Below are 24,218 nucleotides of genomic sequence, written 5' to 3' on the forward strand. Positions count from 1 at the left end.
AAGATGCGTGGACTTCTGAATCTTTAAAAGAAAGGACTAGAAAGAAAATCCCAAAGGCAGTTTGTTGGCAGGTCAACTGCCAAGAATGAGAGGAGAGTAGTGACAGATTTGGGGAGCTTGAGAAGAGGGAGGAATACAAGAGGGAGCAAAGCAGGAGCAAATGGAAAGATAAAGGTTGAGAGAGAAGCAAGGAAAGGCTGGCTGATAAATTTGTCATGGTGCCAGCTGACACAAATGTGCAGTTTTCTCTAGCACAGCTCAGCACCCCAGGAACAGGCACTGAGGAATTTGATATTGGCTGGAGCATTCTGGATGGGCCTGGCTCGGCAAGAGTGGCAGACAGACCAGGGAAGCAGTGGACAGCTGGAAGGGCTGAGTGGGGGGTGGGGAGTCCTGGGTGGGCAGGGAAAGCACCTCACCAGGAGGGAACCAGTTGATGGTGATAATGAGGAAAGGACCCCAAGGACTGACAGATTCGGTGAGGTCAAAGAGCATTATTAGTAAGATTAAGGGTGGGCAGGGCCAGGCAGAGTAGCCCCTGCCTGTAATCCCAGCAATTTGGCTTCAGCATTTTTTTTCCAGTCTTGGGACTTGAACTCAGGCCTGATCACTGTCCCTGACTTACTTTATGCTCAAAGCTAGCACTCTACCACTTGTGCCACAGCACCACTTCTGGCTTTAGTTTTTTCAGTTTGCGTGGTGCTGAAGAATCAAACCCAGGGCTTTATGCGTGCTAGGCAGGCACTCTATTGCTAAGCCACATTCCCAGCCCCAATCTCAGCAACTTGGGAGGCAGAGATCAGGAGGATCATGATTCAAACCAAGCCTGGGCAAAATGTTAACAAAACTGCATCTCCATCAGAATCAGAAGCCTGACCTGACAGTATATGCCTATCATCTGTCATTTCAGTTATATACAAAAGGCTTAAGTAGAACTCGAGTAGTAGAGCACCTACGAGTAGTCCCTGGGTTCAAATTATACACACACGTACGCACACACACACATACACACACACACACACACACACACACATATATATATACACATACATATATATATGGAGAGAGAGAGGAGAGAGAGAAATGAAAGCTTTGTGGTGAAATGAAATGTAGGATTTCTTTCTTTTTTCTTTTTTTTGCCAGTCCTGGGTCTTGAACTCAGAGCCTGGGCACTGTTCCTGAGCTTCTTTTGCTCAAGGCTAGCACTCTACCACTTGAGACACAGTACCATTTCTGGCCTTTTCCATTTATGTGGTACTGAGGAATCAAACCCAGGGCTTCATGCTAGGCAAGCATTCTACCACGAAGCCACATTCCATGCCCAGAAATGTAGGATTTCTAAGCTAAGCTTAAAATATTAAATGTTCCAGTTGTACTATGTCAAGACCTGGTAAGCGGCTGGCCAGAGTGAAGGCAAGAGTCTTCCATATGTGGATGGTGGTGCATTTCTAGGCCAAGGGTATTGTTAGGTCATGTGCCTGAGTGCCACACTGTTGCAGCACTTAAGGTGCCAGTGATATAGGTGCTGTCATCCTCACTGAAGCCAAGGGCTGGCCTTACAAGGAGCAGAGTCCAGTGATGAGGATGAGGTGCTGTTCTCTGCAGGGCTTGTGAGCTCTGAGCGGTGATGTCATTAGCAAAGAGCATTTGTATTCCCGTGGAGAAAGGAAATACTTTATTTTATTGTCAGGTCATTTTAGCATGATTGAAAAATCAGGGAGCCTGAAAGGAATACTTTATGAGATGTCTAAAGTCCTGGGCCCAGCTCTATGGCCGAACACAAGATCTCTTGATATCTCAACTTCTTTTTGAAACGGAGAGGCATTGCCCAGGTTTGTGGGGAAATAGCACAATGAAGCAGTTGCCATTTGCCAGGCACTGTGCTGAGCATATGCAGTTAAGCTTTAGTCTTTTGGTATTCCCATTTTACAGATGTGTAAAGTGAGCCAATAAAGCCAAATGATTTGCCCAAGGCATGAGCCTTCCACCATTTCTTATAGTGCTTAGATTCTTCAAACACAAAAAATAAGGTAGAACACTCCCACAGTGCTAGGTTGAAGACACATGAATGCAAGCAACTGCCCTACAGTTCTGCATGTACAGTTCTCCCATGTCAAGGGCAGCAGATGTAGATGGCACAGAAGGACCATTCTCCACTCAGGAGGCTTCTAGGAAGTTTCACAGAGGAGCTCCCACTTGGGGTGAGTCTTGAGCATTGTTAGTGCGTGGTACCACTTCTCACACTGGCCAAAAATATACCAGGTCATTGTCTTCTCCCTCCATGTCCTGTTACATCCTTGAGGATGAAAATAATAATAATAATTATTATTATTATTATTATTCCCTTTGCCATAAAACTTCTCTTGAAATATTTGAATGCTAGTATCCAGACCTCCCCCTCCTCTCCATATTAAACAGCCTCAGTGTCTTCTTTTTCTCCTTCTTTGGGAGGCTGTTGACAGTGGTAAACTTCAAGGATGAATAGGACTTAGCCACGAAATCTGTTCCTGATGCACAGGCAAAGGGACACTCATGGAGTCTGGAGGGCTGGTGGGGCCCAGATTTGTGATGGACAGTGGAGATGCTTGGTCTCAGTCATGCACACAGAGAAGTTAAACAATGAGATTTGCACTGTAGAAAAGGTCCCTGTGCTCCTACTGAGAAGAATGAATGCCTGGGACACCCATTAGGCAGCAGGAAAGCCACAATGTCCAGTACGCTCCATTGCTGCACTCGTCCACCCTTTTCCTCTGATTCTGTGCCCTCTCCCCACCTTCCCACAGATGTGCATGTGAATATACCATATATAAGGCAAAGAATACAAAGTCATCAAAAAATTTAAAAAAAAAAACAATTTAAACTGGGTGCTTGTTGTTCATACCTGTGATCCTAGCTACTCAGGGGAGCTGATATTTGAGCATTGCAGTTCAGAGCCATCCCAGGCAGGAAACTGTGACTTTTTTTTTTTGCCAGTCCTGGGGCTTGAACTCAGGGCCTGAGCACTGTCCCTGGCTTCTTTTTGCTCAAGGCTAGCACTCTACCACTGGAGCTACAGCACCACGTCTGGCTTTTTCTATATATGTGATACCGAGTAATCGAACCCAGGGCTTCATGTATGCAAGGCAAGCACTCTACCACTAGGCCATATTCCTAGCCCTTCTGAGACTCTTATCTCCAATAAAGCTACTCAAAAAAGCCAGAAGTGGTACTGTGGCTCAAGTGGTAGAGCTTGCTCTTTGAGCAAAAGAAGCTCAGAGGTAGCACCCAGGCCCAGAGTTCAAGCCCCAGGACTAACAAAAAAGAAAGAAAAAGTCTTTTGTTTCCACATCTTTGGAGTTTGTTTCAATATGTATTATATATGTATATAATATATGTTATATATTATTATATATTACATATGAGAAGAGGTTGTTGGGTATTGTACCTTTATGATTTTCTCCTAAGACTATCCTCTTTTGGTCTCTCTGTATATGAGTATCTAGAATATTGTGTATTTTTTCATGTCCCATTGCATTTTAGATACAACTTCCACACATCAGGGAGAACATTCACCATTTATCTCTGATCTTGGCTTACTTCACTTAACATGATTTGTTCTAGTTCCATCCATTTCCCTGCAAATGACATTATTTTATTCTTTCTAATGGCTGTGTAAAAGTCCATTGTATATAGGTACCACATTTTTTGGGTCCATTCATCTATTGTGGGGCATCTGGGTTGTTCCATATCTTGGCTATTGTGAATAGTGCAGTGATTGACATGGATGTACAGGAGTCGGTATCATATCCCAGGGTAGATGCCTAGGAGTGGTGTGGCTGAGTTGTAGGGAAGGTCTATGTTTAGTTTTTTGAGGAGACAATGAATTTCTTTTGGGTTATGCTGGTAGTGCCTATGGGACATCCACATGAAGGCATTTAGTCTAACACAAATGTACTTGAAGCCCAAGCGAGTCCTGAGTTAACAATATGAATGTGGAAGTCAGTCTTGCACATGAAGTTCTTAACTGTTGGAGTGGATGAACTTACTCCGGAAATGTGTGCAGAGAAAGAAATTAGGTTGGATCCCAGAGAAGCACTAAGCTTTGAATCGCAGGCCAAGTAAAGTGAAGCTTGGGAGAGACCTGACGGCAGTCAGAGGGGTAGAAGAAAACCAAAGGAAGCAAGGAAGGAAGGCTGGAGTAGGCAGCAATTTCCCAGTGAAGAAGCATTTCCTTGCCATGTTGTATTACCCACAGGGACCGTGTTTTTCTACCCTAGCTGCCATAACTACAAGGGGACATGCTTTCCAACCTTTAAGCAGAGATTCCCTCCACCACCACCCCCCCGAACTAGAGCTTGAACTCAGGGCCTCATACTCTCTCTTAGCTTTTTCACTTAAGGTTCTACTGGGGCTCTGCCATTGATGGCTTTTTTGCTGGCTAACTGGAGAGTCATCTCATGGATTTGTCTTCTTGGGCTGTCTGTGAATCACGATCCTCAGATTTCAGCCTCCGGAGTAGTCTAGGTTTACACTCATGAGACACAGCAAAGGTTTTGTTGTTGATGTTGTTCATTTTTCTTTGGTATTTTTAAAATATGATTTTATTGTTATTCTTAAAGTAGTGTACAGAGGGGTTTCCATTTCATAAGTGAAGTGAGGAATACATTTGTTTTTTGGACAATGTCTTCCCGTCCTTCTCTGATTACATTTGTTCACCATTCCTCCCTGCCTTTAGGCAGAGATTTTTAAGACTAGATTTGAAGATCTGCTGTTCTAGTGCAATGGTTCTTTTTTATTTTTCTTGGTCATGGGGCTAGAACTCTGGGCCTGGGCCCTGTCCCTGAGCTCTTCAGCTCAAGGCTAGAGCTCTACCACTTGAGCCACAGTACCATTTCCTGTTTTCTGGTGGTTAATTGGAGATAAGAGTCTCGTGGATTTTCCTGTCTGGGCTGGCTTTGAACTATGATCCTCAGCTCTCAGCCTTCTGAGTAGCTAGGATTATAGGCGAGAGCCACCAGCAACAGGCTGAGCAATGGTTCTTAAATTCCTCAGATAAGAACCTGACCCTGACTCAGAACCATGACCTTGGGCTATTTAGGAAGGCCTAATATGTTCAAGTAAGCATCCTTCTGCCTTCTCATTTGAGAGGTCTGGGAATATACTCCAGCCAGAATCATTTCTTAATTACCTAGGGGTTTTTGCCAACTATACTCCTACTCTCCACCCTGCACGCAGACCCCTCCTGACCAGAGGATTTGAAGAGCCCTGTGGTTTGAGTCCTTGTTAACTGGCTGAACTGTCTTGAGTCTTTTGGGCACTGGGGAGGAGGGGAGGTGGAAATGCCAACCCACTGGCCTAGAGGAGTTTCTGGGCAACTGAATGGTCAGGAATCTGATGGTTAGCAGATAGTTGGCCCAGCTCTTTTCTCTGAAAGCATTTAGACTCAAGCCCCTCGCCACCCTCTGCTGTAGACAGCCTAGTTGCCCACCCCATTCTGTACAATAATGGCCCTGAATGTAATCCAGCATTTAAAAGAATAAAAAGACCATGTGTTTAAAAGCTGACTAAGAAGTGTGGAAGAGGTACCATATGTAGACAAAGGACATTTTTGGGTTATTGCCATGGAAAAAACCGGCTCGGCTTGTTTATATGTTTAAGGCCTAACACCACTTAACATCTCCAGCAGTGAAATTCATGAAGTATGCCTAATACAGTGACTCTAAGGAGTAATTTTGCAAATAAGACCTTTGTCTCTGTGAAAGGTATTTATTAGGCATAAAAGTGGTTCAGAGGGCCTGTGCCCCTGGTGTGAAATTACAAATTTGTGAAATTCAAACATTGTCATTTAATAATGAATATTGAAGATAAATAATCCCTCCTAGACAATTGGCTTTGGGACAAGGTCTTTCCAAGATAAATGGAAACATAAATTACACTTGATATTGTGAAGAGAAAGGACCTACTGAGTAGAAAACTCAGGACTGTGCCTCTAAGGAGCCTAGGGACTTCTCCTTTGTTGAGGTTTTTGTATTTAAAAAAAATTGTATTGTATATATTATGCCCAAAGAATATGAAATTAGCACCTCCCATATTTGCCCTCCCATCTGTATTGCAGCATTGCTCATAGTACCCAGGTATGGAGGCAAAAAATGTGCTTATGGGTAAATGGCTATAGAAACTGGTATGTGCATGTATATTTGTGTGCCTATATATCATATTTTATATATTATGGAATATTATATAATATTACATATTAATGGAATATTATTCAGCTTTTAAAAAAGAGAGCCTGCCATTTGCCAAAGTTTGGGAGTTTTTTAGAATGAGATACTTGAGGATCATGCTGCCTTGCAATAGGAGGGTGGCTGAGAGATGCAGTTATGAGGCCCTTTTTAGGCCTATGATAGCTGCTTTAGAGAAAGCGACAGCAAAGAACTGTATTTTCATCCATTCATGCAATAAATATTTATTAGTCACCTAATTTGGGGTGGTTTCTTTGCTGTTTCCTAGCTTTCTTTGGAACATCAGAATAATTTCAATTGAGTGTCTTTCACAGGAACCACCTGAGGCCATCTAACTTTTGTGAGTAAAAACCGGTGCTATATTCAGATTATACATGATTGTTTTGAAGATTCTGCATATGTTAAAATTTAATCTTATAATTTATATTTACAAGTAATTAATATTCCCCCCTTTTTGCCTTCAGGTCTTTTATTGGCTTGGCTTTCTTGTTCAGATGGTGCTCTACCACTTTAGCCAAGCCTCTAGCTTAGCTCTTCGCTGGTTAATTGGAGGAAAAGTCTTGCAGACTTTTCTGCCCAGGCTAGCTTTGAATCATAATGCTCTGGATCACTAGCCTCCTGAGTAGCTAGGGTTGCAGGCATGAACCATGCCTGGCTATTCCTTTTATACAACAAAAATTCAGTGGTTTCAGGAGGTTAAATGATTCATACAAGTCACATGGCTAAAATATTCTGGGAGTTAGAGCTTGACCATTTGGTTTCCCATTCTCAGTCTGTCATTCTCAGCTCTGTCCACTGGCCATGAGCTCAGTGGCCTTGGAACCACCTCAACTCTCAAGGATCTGTTCATCTCCCAGTGTGTGAAGAGATGAGGTTACAGCTGGATTCAAGGGATCCAGCTGTTGCTGGTGGGCTGGAGGTTGGCTCCCAAGGTGGGGGAGGAGGAGGAGGAAAGAAGGGTTCATCACTCATCTTCAAAGCCAACTCCTGCGTCATAGAGTTACAGAGCACATGTCCAGGTCTCTTCATTAAAGAGGGGCTTCCATGGGATTAAAGACTTGCCTAGGAAGACAAATTCATTGAGCTGTTTGTAGGTATTTCTACAACAGACACTGCTGTTTTTTGTTTTGTTGTGTTTTCCAGTCCTGGGGCTTGTACTCTGGGCCCAAGCACTGTCCCTGAGCTTCTTTTGGTCAAGTCTAGCACTCTACCACTTGAGCCACAGAACCACTATTGGCTCTTTCTGTTTATGTGGTACTGAGGAGTCGAACCCAGGGCTTCATGCATGCTCTACCACTAAGCCACATTCCCAGCCCCTGTGTTTATTTGTTTGTTTGTTTTAAAAGCAGTCTGAGGGATATGGGAAAAGAGCTATATTAGTAGCTTTTCAACCCTAAAAGCCTATCTCAAACTCAAACAATAAGAAGTTTCTTCATTCAGCTGTTAACCTTTATTCAAAGTTTACATGGCAAGTCACGACTGTGTGAGGTAAGAACATGGAGTCTCCAGGCCCTTTCTTGGTGCCTTGAGTTTGAGGGACTGGAAATTGTTTTGATTTTACTTTTCCCCCCTCTCCTTATGGATGAATTTTGTCTTCCCTTTAATCCATTATAGATCTTAGGTCTCAAGATAAAAGACAAGTTTCTGTGTATACTCCAACCCAGTCATTCTGTGCTGGCTATAAATCTGCTCTTTGCCTGAGTGTAGCAGAAACAAAATCTGTGGCTTCCTCCTCATGGGAGGGATTGGCATTTCTGTAACAAGGAAGGGGTAAGAGGAGGCTCCTCTGGCCTTTTTGAACTTGCTTCTTAGCTGGGGAAATGAATAACATCCTGATTGGCCTCAGTGGAGGAGAAGTGGGAGGAAGGGAGGGGGAACCTGGCCCTCAGTTCCAGTCGTGGCCTAGAAATCCTGATGTACGGGCGCCAAACTTGGCACACAGCGAGGCCCGTAGGTTGAGGGGAAATCATAACCAGATTAACACCGTGATTTGGACATTTTTTCACACATATTAATGAAGTAGGCTTTTTACAAGGCCTAAGCACAGCCTTGTACAAGCTAGCAAGGTTTCCCTTGCCTGCTGCTATGACCTGAAAGGGAAATGGCAGAGACAACCCACTGAGGCCTGGGCCTGCCTGTCCCAGCCATGCAGAGAAGGCCCCTGGCTGTCCATGGGCCCACAGAGTTCCTCATCTGTGTGCAGGAGGTCTGAATTTCCCTAGTTTGCTTAACTGCAATGTTACTCTCATCCCCAGAACATGTGTTAACACAAGGTGAGGCAGGAACTGAGCAGAGAGGCCCAGGGACCAGCAGTGAAGGACTCCGTGCTTGAGCTGGGCTGAGGAGAAAGGAAGAAGGGAAGAAAGTTGCTGATTTGTAAGGCCAAGGTTCTGTTTGCTCCAGGTTCTGTCATGAGCATGTCTTGTCTCCTCCCTGGACCTCAGTTTCCTTGTTTTTAAAAGAGGAGCTAGACCACCAGCTGACAAATGCCCCAGGGGCCATCACAGGACTCTAGGATGTAAGCTGTAGGGTGCTCCAGATACCCCAGGACCTTCCTAGATGTGGTGCAGCTGCATTTGGTGTGGGTGGGGCCCGCAGGTGGTTTCTCCCAAGCCTCCCGGGTGTTGCCAACTGCTGCCTGGGGTGGACCGTGCTTTGACTAGCAAAGGCGAGCACAGGTCAGGTGCTCCGACCCCAGCTCTTCCACGAGAACTGGCTTCACTGCCCTGCACCTCCCTAAGATATGAGGTTGGGTCTAGAGGGAGTCACCTCCTGTCACTTCCTAGGGTGTTGTGAGAACCCAGGAGCAAAGGGCTGTGCAAGTGAGCGAGCTGCGTGAGGGATTATTGTCATTGTTCACCTTTCCACGCCTGGTTGCTCACCTTGTGTGTGCCTCGGCTTCTCAACTTTTCTCTACATCCTCCCTGGCGTCTGTTACCATGCCTGGGTCGCTGAGTCAGTGTGACCAGCCAAAATACATGGGACATGTTGGGGCAGGGAATGACAGTTCCCAGGCCCCTGCAGTGTGAGGTGTGGAATGAGCCCCAAACACACCTTTCTGTGATAAATGCAAATGATACCAGATTGAACCCCACACTGTTCCCCGGGCCGCAAGCCCAGGACAGGAGGCTGAAAGTCAAGGTGTCTTTGCACAAGTACCTGCCAAGTGTTCAGCCAGTCATCACCCACACAGTGAGCCCCCTTGCACCCCCACCTCCTAGGGCCCTGATGTCGTTTGCACAGTAGCTTCCTGTGTTCACTGACACCATCACAGATGGCAACATAGCCACCGTATGAGCTGAGAAACCATGGTAACAGAGGCCAAGCCTCAGTCTCCTTGCCCAGGAGCTAGTAGCGTGCACTGCCTGCCGAGTTCGTTGCTGTGATCCCATAGTCAAAATGAGCTCATGACATGCAAACCTACAAGGTGTGTGTTCCAATCAGCCTCTGCTCCCTGCAGCCTCTTCTCACAGCCCCGGCAGCCTCCTCTCCTGCCTTTGTGCTCACACTGTCCCCCCACTGGGCAGAGTCCTCTACCTGCCCAGCCGCTTAGCTCTGGGAACTGACCAGGCAGTGCCCCACAACTGAGTGTGAAGGCTCAAAAATGAAGAAGCTGCTGTATGCCAGACACCCGTGTCAGCATGGCAGGGCAGGCCCAGATCTTCATCCTGAGCCCATTCCTGCTGCTGGAAATCTGGCTCAGGTTTGCCACTTAACAGGACAGCTGATGGGTTTAGATGGCAGAGGGAAGTAGAAGGCCAAGCGTACTACAAATAAAAATAATGCCAGTCTGCAGTCCCAGTTCCTCAGGGGAAGCTGAGGCAGGAAGATGGCTTAAGCTCAGAAGTTCAAGTTCTAGACAATGTAGCAAAAATCTTATTATTTTAAAAAGTGGAAGAGATGAGGAAGAAGAAGAAGAAATAAGTGAAATAATTAAGCAAGTACTCAACATAACCAAAAATAACTGGGCCTCAAACCAGCCAAATCTAGAACATTCAAGACCCTCCCTTTCCTTCCTTGGGGCCTTTCAAATCACCAAGTCAGACAGCAACCTGAGCTGACACTTGGCCCAGCTGGGGAAACAGAAAGATCTCACACTGGGAACACAGGTCCTTAGAGAGGCAAGGGTTAAAAATAATCCAAAAGGACAAGCTACTAGTGTCTGTGTGTGTATTGGGTTTCACATCAGAAATCTACTATAACCTCTGAATTCTTCTTTAATTAATAAAAAAGACTTCTGCTTAGCCCCAGGTCTCAGACTTCAACGTTCTCCTCAGTGAAAAACTGCCATGTGGTTTCTCTGTGGAGCACAGACATCATGGAGCTAGGATTGGGCTGTACCTCCACCCCCTGCCTACTGCAAGAACCACCTTAAAATTCTGGAGCTAAAGACTGAGGATGTGTAGCTTAATGGTAGAGTACCTCGCCTAGACCTCCAGCAGCTCCCCTTTACAACACCAATATATACAATGGGAAGGCTGGGCAGAAAACCTTTTACCATACTTCAGCCATACTTAAAAATCAAATTTTAGCACACATTTCCTGTGGAGGCAGAAGAACTTGGAATGTGGATCCTGACTATATACCCTTGATATTGTCATCTTGAGTGGAAAATTTCTTTTTCTTCTTGATCACCCTCCAAGCATTATTGAGGTCATTTTAAATAATGGAGCCAGAGCATGGTAGTTCCCTTGTTAATCCTAGCACTTGGGAGGTAGAGGCAGGAGGATCATGAGTTCAAGGGCATCCTTAGCTATATAGTGAGGCCCTACAAAAAAAAAAAGTTGAGATGCAGTGTTGAACAAGTGGATCATGTCCCTGGAGCACAAAAGACACTCAGCAAATGTTGATTATCTTCCTTTCCTGATGACTGATTGGACCCCAGACCTGATTACTTGAAATCAGATGTCCTAGAAACACCAGCCTTTGTTGTGCTTGCTGCTGTGAGGGATATCATTCCTCCAAGGCTTTCCTTTCAAAGAGTAGTTAGGCTGCTGAGGCTACAGTGTGGCCTGCAGTGTATCTCAGCCTTGCTATCAGACCCCTACGTGCTGACTTTCTCTTCAACTGTGTGTGCCCTGAAGGAAATATCTGTTGCAGAAAGATTTTTGATTCTTTGCTTCCTACTTGGAGGAGTAGAAATGGTGATTGGCTGGTCTTAAGCAGAGAAATAAACACCTTGCTGGGCATCTGTGGCTCACACCTGTAATCCTAGCAACTCAAGAGGCTAAGATCTGAGGATCACAGTTTGAAGCCACCATCCTGGGCAGGAGTGTCCAAGAGACTCAATGTCTCCAGCTAACCACCAAAAAGTCAAAAGTAGAACTGTGGCTTAAGTGGTTGATTGCTAGCCTTGAGCAAAATAAAATAAAATTTCAAGTTCAAAGTTCAGACACAGAGCTCAAGCCCTGCATTCAAGCCCAAGGACTACCAAAATAAATAAATAAATGGAGGAGGAGGAGGAGGAGGAGGAGGAGGAGGAGGAGGAGGAGGAGGAGGAGGAGGAGGAGGAGGAGGAGGAGGAGGGGGGGGGAGGGGGAGGGGGAGGGGGAGGAGGAGGAGGAGGAGGAGGAGGAGGAGGAGGAGGAGGAGGAGGAGGAGGAGGAGGAGGAGGAGGAGGAGGAGGGAGAAAGAGAGAGAGAAAGAAAGAGAGAAAGAAAGAAAGAAAGAAAGAAAGAAAGAAAGAAAGAAAGAAAGAAAGAAAGAAAGAAAGAAAGAAAGAAAGAAAGAAAGAAAGAAAGAAAGAAAGAATAGCAGCTGCTCCAGGGATCGGGTCAGGGAATGCCAGTGTCTGCCCAGCTTGCAAAGCGCTCTTGTTCTGTGCAAGTGTACAGCCAGTTGAAATCCGCTGTACTGGGACCTACGGTGATGATGGATCTCTTAGGCTCACAACAGACAGCAGGGGCCCTGCTCAGTGCCTTGGTGATGTGTGAAGGGCTTAGACATTCCTTGACCATCTTGAACTGGTGTCTCCTTGGAAGCTGTGTCCTGTTTATCCAGAGGATGGGGGAGGGGAATTAGACACCAAGGGAACAAAAGAGCCAAGTAAAATAGCTTTTTAAATTATTATTTTAGTGGTACTGGGCTTGAATTGAACTCAGGGCCTCCCACTTGCTAAGCAGGTACTCTACCACTTGCACCACACCCTCAGACCCAGAGTTGTTGTTCTAATCCTTTCTGATCTGAGATATGGAATTTGTACAGAGGTGGAATTGTTTCTGCCATTTTTCACACGCAAGTTGGTGCACATTCCTGATACTCTTTAAAAAAGAAATATGTCATATATACACAGGGATGAGTCAACATTGCGTGCAGCCAGGCTTGGCTACCAGGAGAAGAGTCAAACCTCGGCCGTTTGCTTATTTGTCCCCAGCTCAGTCAAAGCCAGGTGTAGCAATGAACAGGGAGGCAGCTCAGCAAGGCCAGGCTCTCCACGTCATACTTCCTATGGCTCCCTTGTTACACTGACTTGGATTGACTAGAATCTTCTGTTTTTAGAAGAAAACACAGTTTTGTTTAGGGATCTATCTGCTTCTCTAAAATTTCAGTTCAAAGCTAGGCACTCGCCTGTAATCCTAGCTACTCACAAGCCCAGGCAGGAAAGTCCTCAGATTCCTATCTCCAATTAACTGGGGAAAAAAGCCAGAAGTGGAGCTGAAGCTCAAAGTGGTAAAGTGCTAGCCTTGAGCAAAAAAGAGCTCAGGGACAGTGCCCAGGCCCTGAGTTCAAGCCCCAGTCCTGGCATACATACACAGAAAAAAATTTTTTTAGTTTGATTCCATGGCCTTTAGCATGAGTGGCTCCGTTTTTTATTTGGTTTGGTCTTAGTAGTGCAGAAGCAGTCCAAAACAATAACCTCCCATCGATTTTGTCTAATACACTTATATCATCAACTCTACAAGGCAAGTATTCATTTTCCTGTTTTATGGGTGTATGATTCTCCGAGGGCTTTCTAATAGATTACCATAAAGTTGGTGGCTTGAAACAGAAATGTATTCTCTTATATTTCTAGTGGCCAGAAATTCAAAATCAAGATGCCGGTATGATCACATTCCCTCCGAAGCCTCTAGGGAGAATTCTCTTTCCACTTCTAACGTCCTTCGCTACCAGGATCCTTGAGTTTGTGGAGGCATAACTCAAACATTGATTTCCATCTCCACATGGCCACCTTTCTTCGTGTCTATGATCTCCCTCCCCTTTCTCTTTGAAGGACAGCAGTCATGCCCTAAATCCAGAGTTATCTCATCTTACAATCCTTAGTTACCTTTGCCAATACTCTGTTCCCATTAAAGACACATCTGGAGTCTGAAACAGGACATACCTGTTAAGGGGTCACCACTCAACCACTGTAGTAAGGAAAGGAACATCTGAAGAAGGGAAGTGACTGCCCCTAGATCATACAGTGAGAAAGTAACAGGAATTGGCATTTGAACCCAGGTCTCCTGCTTATCATATGCCTTTAATTAGGTAAGAACAAGACTTTTATAATGTTACTGCTTGATTATATTATCTGGCTTGTAGAAAATGAAATTTGGTAGCTTTTACTCTAGGATACCTTGAACATCATTTCAGCATTACTCTGTTAGTGTATTATTGTCAATTACATTGAGACCATTAGTGCCAATGTGAACCCCATAAAGGGAATCATTTGTTTATATTCCACATGGCAAGACTCTGAGGGGATTAAGGATGCGAAAAAATTATGAGGAGAATCCCAGTTATTGCCTAGATGTTGTTGACCCATGCTGTACCTAATTTGTGTGTGCTGTGCTTTTGTCTGATTGGCAGCACAATAGATATGCTTACACCCACATTACCAGACATGCACATGACATGCTACACTGTGATATTATGGTGGCTGTGGCATCACTAGGTGATAGGAATTTCCATCTTATAATCTAGGGAGTACATCTCATGTGTTACATCATTATGCAGTTATTTGGAGGACCAATATGTAAGATGATGGACCATAAGATTATAGGGTTGTAATTCTTCCTTGAAGAATTGAGAGGGAAAGATGAGATCCTCATATCCTCTCCCCCTACCTCCCCTCCTATAATCTGTTTATTTGTTTTGTTTTTATGCTGGTACTAGAGCTTGAACTCAGAGCCTGGGCACTGTCCTTGAGCTTTTGTACTCAAGTCTAGTGTTCTACCACTTGAGCCACAGCTCCACTTCCAGCTTTGTGATGGTTAATTAGAAATAAGATTCTCATGGACTTTCTTTGCCTAGGCTGGCTTCAAACCACAATCCTCAGATATTAGCCTCCTGAGTAGCTAAGATTACAGATGTGAGTCACTGGTGCCCGGCTAATGAGACGATCTGTTGGTTCTGACATAATGAAATATGCTTCTAGGAACACCTGAAGAAACAGAGTCCGTAGGAGACTAGATAAGTTAGGCAAGCAGGCAGTAGGCAGACAGACAGAGACTTATTGTGGGAATTGGTTCACGTGATAATGGAAGCAGAGAAGTCTCACTCTCACCCTATATCTGCAAGCTGGAAAACCAGGAACAGCAGTGATATGGTTCAGGTAGATTCTAAAGACCTGTTGACCAGAATCTCTGGTTGAGTAAGTCCTGGTCCAAGTCCAAAGTCTATTACATGCCACTTCACACATAGGTAGCGCAGGCCAAGAACCAGGCTGAGCCTGGAGACCCGAGGACTAGGAGCACTGGTTTCCAAGAGAAGGAGAAGGTAATGGCCCAGCTCAGACAGAATCAAATTTCCCCTCCTCCCCAATTTTGCTGTATACAGCCCACATAAACTTGACTGTTGTCAGTTGCTAATATTCTCAACCTGTGCCACATGAAGCAGCCTAGAGCATGGAGGAAATGGTACTCCTCCAGGCGCCAGTCCTCAGTGCTACTGGGGCAATAGTCTGGTGATCCAGGTAGAGAGGCTCCCAGTACTTGCCGAGGCTATGCCTAGGATCATGACTTAGTTGTCATAGACATCATTATTACAAAGATCCTTCACCTAGAAGAGCTGCTCGAAAAGCATTGCTTAGTACAGAGTTTGCTTTTAGTATCTGGCCTCCCTGGTGGCTAGAAATCTGATCAACAGGCTCACACCAAGTCCAAACCCGGGCTGAATCTAATTGACACCACGTGGAAGCTGTACTGCAGCTTCCTGAATAGCCAGGGTGTGTGATTAGACACTATCAGCCGAGGGGAGCATGCTGCTTGCCTGCTCTACCTCCACTCCTGCTCTTCAGGGCCACTTTGACAATAGCACACAAAGGTAGAGCACGTGCATCCCACACACACCTCCTTAGGAGCTGCCAGTCTTCCAGCTGTCGCAGCATGCCTGTGATGGTTTGTGAAATCTGACCCATTTCCTCTCTGGGGAGAGTATCTGCTAGCTAGATGGCAAGACTCACAAGTCACTCTATACCAACTCTGTGCCATCCCAAGCAGACTGCTTTGTTCTGCCCAGTTCCCAGAATTTCCATATCTAAAACAAGTGCACAAAAAGCAGCAAAGTCAGATTATGACATTGTTTTCTTCTTGTTTAACATCTCCTTCCTTTCTCTTATTTGATTTTAATTCCATTTTCTGCTGATCCTAGCCCTAGATGTTCCGGCACTAGCTCTCTATCCACACACTGTTGTCTCCACAGTGACTGTCATATTTCTCAGGTGATAGGATCAATCATGCACAAATCTTCATTGACTGATAAACCTGCATAATGGACAGAGTCCTGTGCTGATTTCCGTTATGGAGGGATTTATGTGCTTGAGACTTTTTAAGCTAGTTGGAAAAGCAGATGGTGTGGGCAATGTAAGGAGCCAGAGGGAAGCAGAGCTATGAGTCCAGTGGTAGAGCCTTGAGCAAAGAACACAAAGCCCTGAGTTAAAACCCCAGCAATGGTGCGCGTGCACATGCACGCCCATGCACACACACACACACACACACACACACACACACACTCGGCAACTAGAAAATATGACCCTAGGAATGATCTATGGATTCAAAGATTAGCTTGTATTTACAGAGGGGCCTCAGAAGCCCTAAAACCCTGAAATTCCTTGCATAATTTTGTATATGCAAACACTGTTGTTTGTTGTTGTTGTTTTTTAATTTCGATGCATTGTAGGGCTTGAAGTTAGGACCTGGGCACTGTCCCTGAGCTCTTTTTGTTCCTAGCACTCTGGAGCATGGAGGAAGTGGTACTCGTCACAGCGCCAGTCCTCAGTGCTATTGGGCCGATAGTTTGGTGATCCAGGTAGAGAGGCTCCCAGTACTTGCTGAGGCTATGCCTAGGATCTTAGTTGTCATAGACATCATTATTACAAAGATCCTTCACCTAGAAGAGCTGCTCGAAAAGCATTGCTTAGTGCAATGATGTGTTATAGTGCTTGGACTCAGGACCTGGGCACTGTCCCTGAGCTCTTTTTGTCCAAGGCTAACGCTCTACCACTTTGAGCCACAGTGCCACTTCCAGGTTTTTTGTTGTTGTTGTTGGTTTTTTGTTTTTGTTTTTTGGCTAGTCCTGGAGCTTGGATTCAGGGCCTGAGCACTGTCCCTGGCTTCTTTTTGCTCAAGGCTAGCACTCTGCCACTTGAGCCACAATGCCACTTCTGGCCATTTTCTATATATGTGGTGCTGGGGAATCGAATTCAGGGCTTCATGCATACAAGGCAAGCACTCTTGCCACTAGGCCATATTCCCAGCCCCACTTCCAGTTTGGTTTTTTTTTTTTTTTTTTTTTTGCCAGTCCTGGGCCTTGGACTCAGGGCCTGAGCGCTGTCCCTGGCTTCTTCCCGCTCAAGGCTAGCACTCCGCCACTTGAGCCACAGCGCCGCTTCTGGCCGTTTTCTGTATATGTGGTGCTGGGGAATCGAACCTAGGGCCTCGTGTATCCGAGGCAGGCACTCTTGCCACTAGGCTATATCCCCAGCCCCCACTTCCAGTTTTTGAGTAGTTAAAAATCTTTTTATAATATTAGGGAATGAAGCCAGCACCTCACATATGCTAGACAAGAGCTGAGCCACACCCCTGAGTCTTATAAGCACACATTATTATGAATAAATCACAGTTTGTGACAGACCATTTGTCATGAACCTTGGGTAGTTGCTTAGAATTTCGTTGAGCAGGTCAGACTTGAACTCAGTCTTGGAAACTGGAATTCAGAGAATAGCAGGGTGGGAGGTAGGCCTTTAGGGAAGGATTCCCAGGAGGCATTGTGGGAAGATCACTATGCCTTTCTTCTCTCAAATTGGGGAGGAGAAATTCTGAGAAATGATGGTAATCTCTCCTTCCCAGGGTTCTGTAAAAGACCATGAGCTACTTCCTATCTCTGTCCTCACCCTCATTCCCACCCAGTGCATTTCCTCCTTTCTCTCTCTCTCTCTCTCTCTCTCTCTCTCTCTCTCTCTCTCTCTCTCTCTCTCTCTCTCTCTCTCTCCATTTTGCTCACATTGTTTCTCCATGGCTTAGTACAATGCTTGCTAACTTGACTTGAATCGTAGTGGATACTGATCAGTACTTGATGACTATGTAAGTTTAAACTGAAATACTAAGTGTGAGAGGAGTTTGTAAGCAGCAGAATATTGCTTCCAGAAAATCTGTGTCCTGTGCTTTGCCAATTTCCTGTATTGGATGTATACCTTTTGCCTCCTGACACCTTCCCTGTTGTGGGGCGCACAGGGCCCCTGTCTGAGGGAGTCTCTTTGGCAGTCTCTTTGGCTTCAATGCTGACAAAATGTACTGTTTCCTAAGTGCCAGACATAACCTTGTCTTCCAAAGGCTCGGGCTCTTTACCCGGTGCCTGCCAATCCACCTGCAGCCCTGCTCTGACTCCATGACAGGCAGTGGGCAGGGGAGGCAGGAAGCTAGGACTCCTTTTAACCCAGTGAGAAGGACCACAGCAACTTTCCAGGACAGTCAAGATGATCATGTGATCCTTTGCCGAGGTGCACAACTTCTAAAATGAGATGACATGATACAGCAAGGGACTTGGCAGTGTGAGAGTAGGAAAGTGCTTTAAAGACATTAGTTGAAGGTGATAGGCGTTCAAAAGGCCATAAGGATAGAAACAATATATGGAACAGTGCACTACAGTGGGTACTGCCAAGGAGATAGTGCAGGAACTGACAAAAGAGCTCCAAGCTAAGAACCAGAAGCCATGTTCCAGATCTGTCACTTAGACACTTTGAACATGTCACTCAATTATTCTGTTTCTAGTTTCTCCTCTACAAATTGAAGCGGTACCTTAATTGTCAAATTTACATTGCTGCCTCAAGTGGGAAAAAGCATACAGACTTGTTGTTTTGTGGTACTGGGGATCAAACCCAGGACTCACATTTGATAGATAAGAACTCTCTCACTGAACCACACCCAGCCTACCATATTGTTAATACATTCTTGTGCATTCCTGTTATGGACAGAACACTTTTTTCCAGTGCAGTCCCAGTTGCATTGATTTGAAGTTTTCAGGAATCAGAGACTCAGGCCTAGAGTTACACAGCTAATATGAGTTAATCTGTATATAATAGGTCTATTTCCATTCTCCACTATTATTCTGATTGACAGTTCTTTTCTACTATATACCATCGCTTTGTCTCTAAAAATATTCCATACTAGCAGGATGTGGCAGCGCACCCCTACACTCCCACTCCCTGGGAGGCAAAGGTAGAAGGATGGAGAGTTTCAGGCCAGCCTGAGCTACACAGTGAGACCGTGTCTCCAAAACTGAAACAGAGTGGGACTCCCCTGACCTTTTACCATCTGTCATGGGCTGAGCCTTGCTTACCACAACATTTTCCCAATGTTTTTGCTTTCTTCCTGATTTGGCCACTGATCCTCCTCTTGTTCTAGCTCTCCCACCAGCTTCCCAGGGCCTGACCTCCAGGCACCGCATGCAGAAACATGGAAACACTGGCTGAGCGCCTTTCTGGAGACAGGCACTCTGCTTGTGGGATGTGAGAAAGAGTGTTCACTCACTCCCCAGGCAGGAAAAAAGAGATCGAGGGACTTGCCTAACATCACTTAGTGAATAGGCACAGAACCAAAGCTTAGTTCCTGTCCTCAATCTGGAAGTCTTTGGGGAGCTGAGTGGGAGTCATTGCTCATGTAGCCGTGTTGTCTCTGGCTTAGTGCAAGGGTCTCTGACACTCAGCACCCCACCCCTACTTCCTAACACCTAGCGCCCCAGACCTATATCATGACCCTGCCTGATAGGAAAGAAAGGGAGGCAGGACAGCTCCCCATTCTAGAGGCCCGCCTGACAAGTTAGTCCCAAACACCACTCTGAAGGTGGCCTCTTCTTGAGGCAGGGGGAAGGAGGCACACGGGGACATGCCGGCCTTCCTCCCAGGACCAGGAACCGATTCCACAATTAGGTCAAAAATAAATCAAAGCCAAAGTTGCCTGATGAAATTCAGGAGCCAACAGTGACCCTTGCCACACATATAAATCCCAGCAGGCTGGCCAAGGGCCTTTGTCTGGTCAGGAGAGTTCAGGATTATCTGGCCCACTTTGCTGATGTATGGAGGCACTGGCTCTCAGAGTGTTTACCAGCGGTTATCACCTCTGTGCTTGGGCCATTATCAGAGGCAGGGCCGCCTGCCGGGGGCTGGAGCTCGCACCCTCTCTATTACCACCTGTCATTGGCGGAGAGTGTGTGCTGACACTGCCCAGTCCTGCCCGCTGGGAGAAGATAGTTTCTGACGGCTGATCAAAGAGGAGAAACAAGGCCTGATAAAGAGTGTGTGTTGCGTGTACTTTTAACTTTGGGAAACATTGGCATTTGCATTTTTTCCTCATCTTCCTGGTGCTGGCAGGAACCAAGCCCAATAAATGTAGTGTGGATTGGGTTACCTAATCGCTGGGGAAATGATATGTGCTTAAAGCAACAGAGCATGACTATAATCTCCTTCCAAGAGAGGGGGGATCAAATAAGCTTTCACAGTAGACTTGCCGTAGAATAAAGTCGAATAATTTAAATGTGGACTTTGAAGTGATCTTGCAAAAATCTTGTGTAAAATCTAATCTTGGCACTTAGCAGGACATCATGTACTCTTTGGAATTGGGGAGCAGCTTTGGATTAAGGAAGTATCCTTACTGGAGATGCTATCATCCAGATGTATTGCTAGAGTTCCTGAAATGATACCCCAGTCATGGTCATGTTTCTAGAAGGTTCAAGGAACCACATACCACATACTATGGGATAGAACAAGTTCCCTTATACCAAATCTGCTGTTTATTCCTAGCCCATAATCTGTCCCAACTTCGACTGTAAAAGAGATTGTGTAAAAACTATGATACCATGCTGTTTATTCCTAGCCCATAATCTGTCCCAACTTCGACTGTAAAAGAGATTGTGTAAAAACTATGATACCATGGTTTAGAAAAGCTTTGTGAGTTTTTTTAAATACTATGTAACCGCTTCTTTAAATTAAACTTTAGGTAGAGCCTCATTGTATCCAATAGGGAAGAGCAGAGACCTTAGGGTTGAACTTGTCCCCTTCCCTTGTCCCATTCTTTGCTTTTTTTTTTTCCGTCAGTTGTGAGGCTTGAACTCAGGGCCTAAGAGCTATCCCTGAGCTTTTTTACTTAAGGCTAGTATAGCACTCTACTACTTGAGCCACAGCACCACTTTTGGCTTTTTTTTTTTCTGTTTATGTGGGACTGAGGAATCGAACCCAGGGCTTCATGCATGCTAGGGAAGCACTTTACCACTAAGCCACAATCCCAGCCCTTCGCTTCCAGTTTTTTCATGGTTACTTGGATATAAGAGTCGCACAGCCCTGGCTGGCTTCAAACCATAATCCTCAGACCTCAGCCTCCTGAGTAGCTAGGATTACAGATGAGAGCCACCAGTACCCAGCTCTGTTCCATTCTTGAAATGGTCCCTGAAGACTAGAGAAGCTATGTCACTCCTAAGACTCTGTTCTGTTTTGCTTGTTTTAGGCCAGTACCAGGGCTTGAACTCAAGGCTTCCCACTCTTGCGTGCCTTTTTCACTCACAGCTGGTATTCTACAACTTGATTCATGTCTTCAGCCTGGCTCTTTTGCTGGTTAGAAATTGAGTGCCAGGCACCAGGTTCATGCCTATAATTCTAGCAACTTAGGAGACTGAGATCTGAAGATCACAGTTTGAAACCATCCTAAGCAAAAAAGTCTGTGAGACTCTTTATCTCCAATAAACTCCTCAAAAAGCCATAAGTGGAGCTGTGGATCAAATGGTAGAGCACTAGCCTTGAGCAAAAAAGCTCAGGGAGTATTCAGTGGTTGAGTTCAAGCCCCAGGGCCGAGAAAGAGAGAGAGAGAAAGAAAGAGAGAGAGAGAGAGAGAGAGATTTATTAACTTTTCTGCCCGGGCTAGCTTTGAACCATCATCCTCACATCTCAAATTCCTGAGCAGATAGGCTGTAAGCCACCAGCACCAGGCACTCTTGAGACTCAGGTTTAAAACTTGGTCTCTGTGACATGGAGGTCATGCTCAGAGGTCTTCAAGGATGCATTGACACATCCTGTTTTCCTGTGCTGTGTGTCCCTGCTCCGCAATGTCTGCCACTCTTCCATCCAGCGTAAGGTCTACAGAGGCCCCAAACACTGCGGGGTTGGTGGTGGGTAGATGGGGCAGAAAGGCCTGCCTCTAAAAGTTGCATGTCCCCATGTGCCACAGGTACCTTCGACCGGAGCGTGACGCTGCTGGAGGTATGCGGGAGCTGGCCAGAGGGCTTCGGGCTGCGGCACATGTCCTCCCTGGAGCACACAGAGGAGGGCCTCCGGGAGCGGCTCGCAGATGCCATGGCAGAGTCCCCCAGCCGGGATGTCGTGGGATCTGGAACAGGTAAAGGTGTCCTCAGACTTCCTGCCTAACTTGGTTGTGATTGGCACCCATGGATGGTGAGCTGCTTTGGCAGGGAGAAGGCGTGTGTTCATTTTGGCCATCTGTTTCTACAGTTAGCGCTCCAGGGCTGTCCTTTGTAGTAGCCTCTGGTATTAGGAAACCCTGCGTGAAGGGAGTTTCCAGTGGAGCCCCCCGCCACCCCGCCTTCATGGAAACACGAGAAACACAATGGTGCTGTGGAAGTTGCTTCCAGATGGATAGCCGCACTTGGGCACTGAGGCCTAAGGCAGCATGCCTTCAGAGTCCTGGTCAAGGCTTTGTAGACTGACAGGTGGCAATGACCAGTCAGTCTGGGAAAGAGCAAGCATGAAGCAGGCAGGGCTGGCTCAGCCCCCAGGCGGTTCTTCCTTATGCTTCCTCTTATGCTGTCTTCTTGCTACTAAGAGAAAAGAGCAGCTGATCCTAGTGGCTTCTTGTACCCTGAGGGCAGTTGGAAGGCATCATAGATGAGGAGTGATCTCAACCCTAGGCTGGTATATATACACACATGCACAGGCACGTGCACACACACACACAGAGTCCTTCCATTTCCATGCAATATAATACAGGTTGCCTCTGCCTCTCTTTTGTCCAAAATACTTCTTTACTCTCTTGAAGTCTACTGTTAGTGCTCTAGTCCTGCCTCTATACCTGCCTGATATCCTTTTCCTGGCTTGCTGAGATTAATGGGGAATTTTGACTGAGTGGAGCAGATTCCGGCTAGAGGCCTTCCCTCTCTTGCTTGTGTGAATCTGTACCAGGCTGTGACTTCTTGATTAACCATTCCACTCGGCTCCACATGCTACCTGGGAAGACAATCCCAGGAAGGAGAAATGAGAGCCCTGGGCATGGAGTCTAATCAGCAAGATGAAGTCAGAGCAGTTTTGGCTTAGCCTGGCATGCCGGAGTTTGTCACTCTATCTCACCATCCTGTAGGTCCTCTAGGTCTTTAGATGTTGAGGTCCACAACTGGGCTTTCCCGCTCTTCCTCTCCATCCCCAGGTCAGTCCCTCTGCCTCTCCCTAGGAGGAAGAGACATCTCATATCCACAGTACCAGCTTAGTGGCCAGCCCCCGGTTCCCATGTAATCATCAGCAAGTAAACAGAATGGGGTAGGTGGATGCAAGGGAGTGGGAGAGGAGCTCGGCAAGAAATAGAGAAGCTCCTGCTGGGCCCAAGGAGAGGGCCATCTCTGAGAACCCCCTTTCCCTCTTTATCTTCTCTGGAAAGAACAGAGATATAGGGCTCAGCAAGCTGCAGCAACCCATATCACACTACACACACACACACACACACACACACACACACACACAATCAGGGGTCATAAAAGCAACAGACACATCATCCTTGTCACACCCATTGTCAACCCCATCTTCACACCTCAGACCACTGCTTTCTCACTTGCATATAGAGATGAGCAGCTCTGCCCCTTGCTGGGCTCCCCCAGGAGCCCCTCCTCCTGCTCTACCTCATCTGCAGTCACCTTGTCAAATGGCGCAGCTTCCTCCAGCAGGCAGAGATGCAGGTGCGTTCCATCGCATGTGCCGCGCTTCAGCGTGGCATAGACAATAACCTGAGCAAAGCTGGCAGCGAGTCATCTGCCAGACATCTGAGGGACTTGGAGAGGCTTTGAGGTCTTTAAGCACGTTTGTGAAATTAAAAAGAGAACCCCCCCAAAAAAAACAGAATGAAAGAGGAAATTAAAACTGCATGACCCACAGGTCAGAAAATGGGAGACTCCCTTTTTCAACAGAGGGTTTTCATTTTCTTCCTCAAACTGTCACCAAAAGGGATTTGGTTGTCTTTATTTGACCATATTAGATGTATACTTTATTTAGATGTCGACTTCCATTTGAGAAGCCAGTAAATAAAGCAGGTGGAAGTTAATCTACTTTTTTCTCCATTGTGTGATTCTTTTTTTGTGCCTGTACTAGGGCTTGAACTCAGGGCCTTCCTGCTGTCCCTTAGCTTGTTCACTCAAGGCTGATACTCTACCACTTGAGCCACAGCTTCACTTCTAGCTTTTTGATGGTTAATTGATGGAACAGTCTCACAGACTTTTTTGCCTCAGCTGGCTTTGAACCAAGAGCCTCAGACCTCAGCCCCCTGTTTAGCTAGGATCCTAGATGTAAGCCACCAGCACCCAGCTTGTGATTCA

The 24,218-nt window shown here is 46.0% G+C and overlaps 1 protein-coding gene across 3 annotated transcripts in view; it reads left to right on the forward strand.

Annotated features, from left to right (window-relative positions):
* Nucleotides 1–24,218, forward strand: part of Bcas3 (BCAS3 microtubule associated cell migration factor) — a 518,556-nt gene that overhangs the window by 469,955 nt on the left and 24,383 nt on the right. For all 3 annotated transcript variants that reach the window (XM_048366643.1, XM_048366642.1, XM_048366644.1), the window contains exon 23: nucleotides 21,854–22,021. In XM_048366643.1, the coding sequence (XP_048222600.1) occupies nucleotides 21,854–22,021 (168 nt within the window). The remainder of the gene's footprint in view (nucleotides 1–21,853; nucleotides 22,022–24,218) is intronic.

This window comes from Perognathus longimembris, chromosome 17 (assembly GCF_023159225.1).
Source record: "Perognathus longimembris pacificus isolate PPM17 chromosome 17, ASM2315922v1, whole genome shotgun sequence".
Taxonomy (NCBI): Eukaryota; Metazoa; Chordata; class Mammalia; order Rodentia; family Heteromyidae; genus Perognathus; species Perognathus longimembris.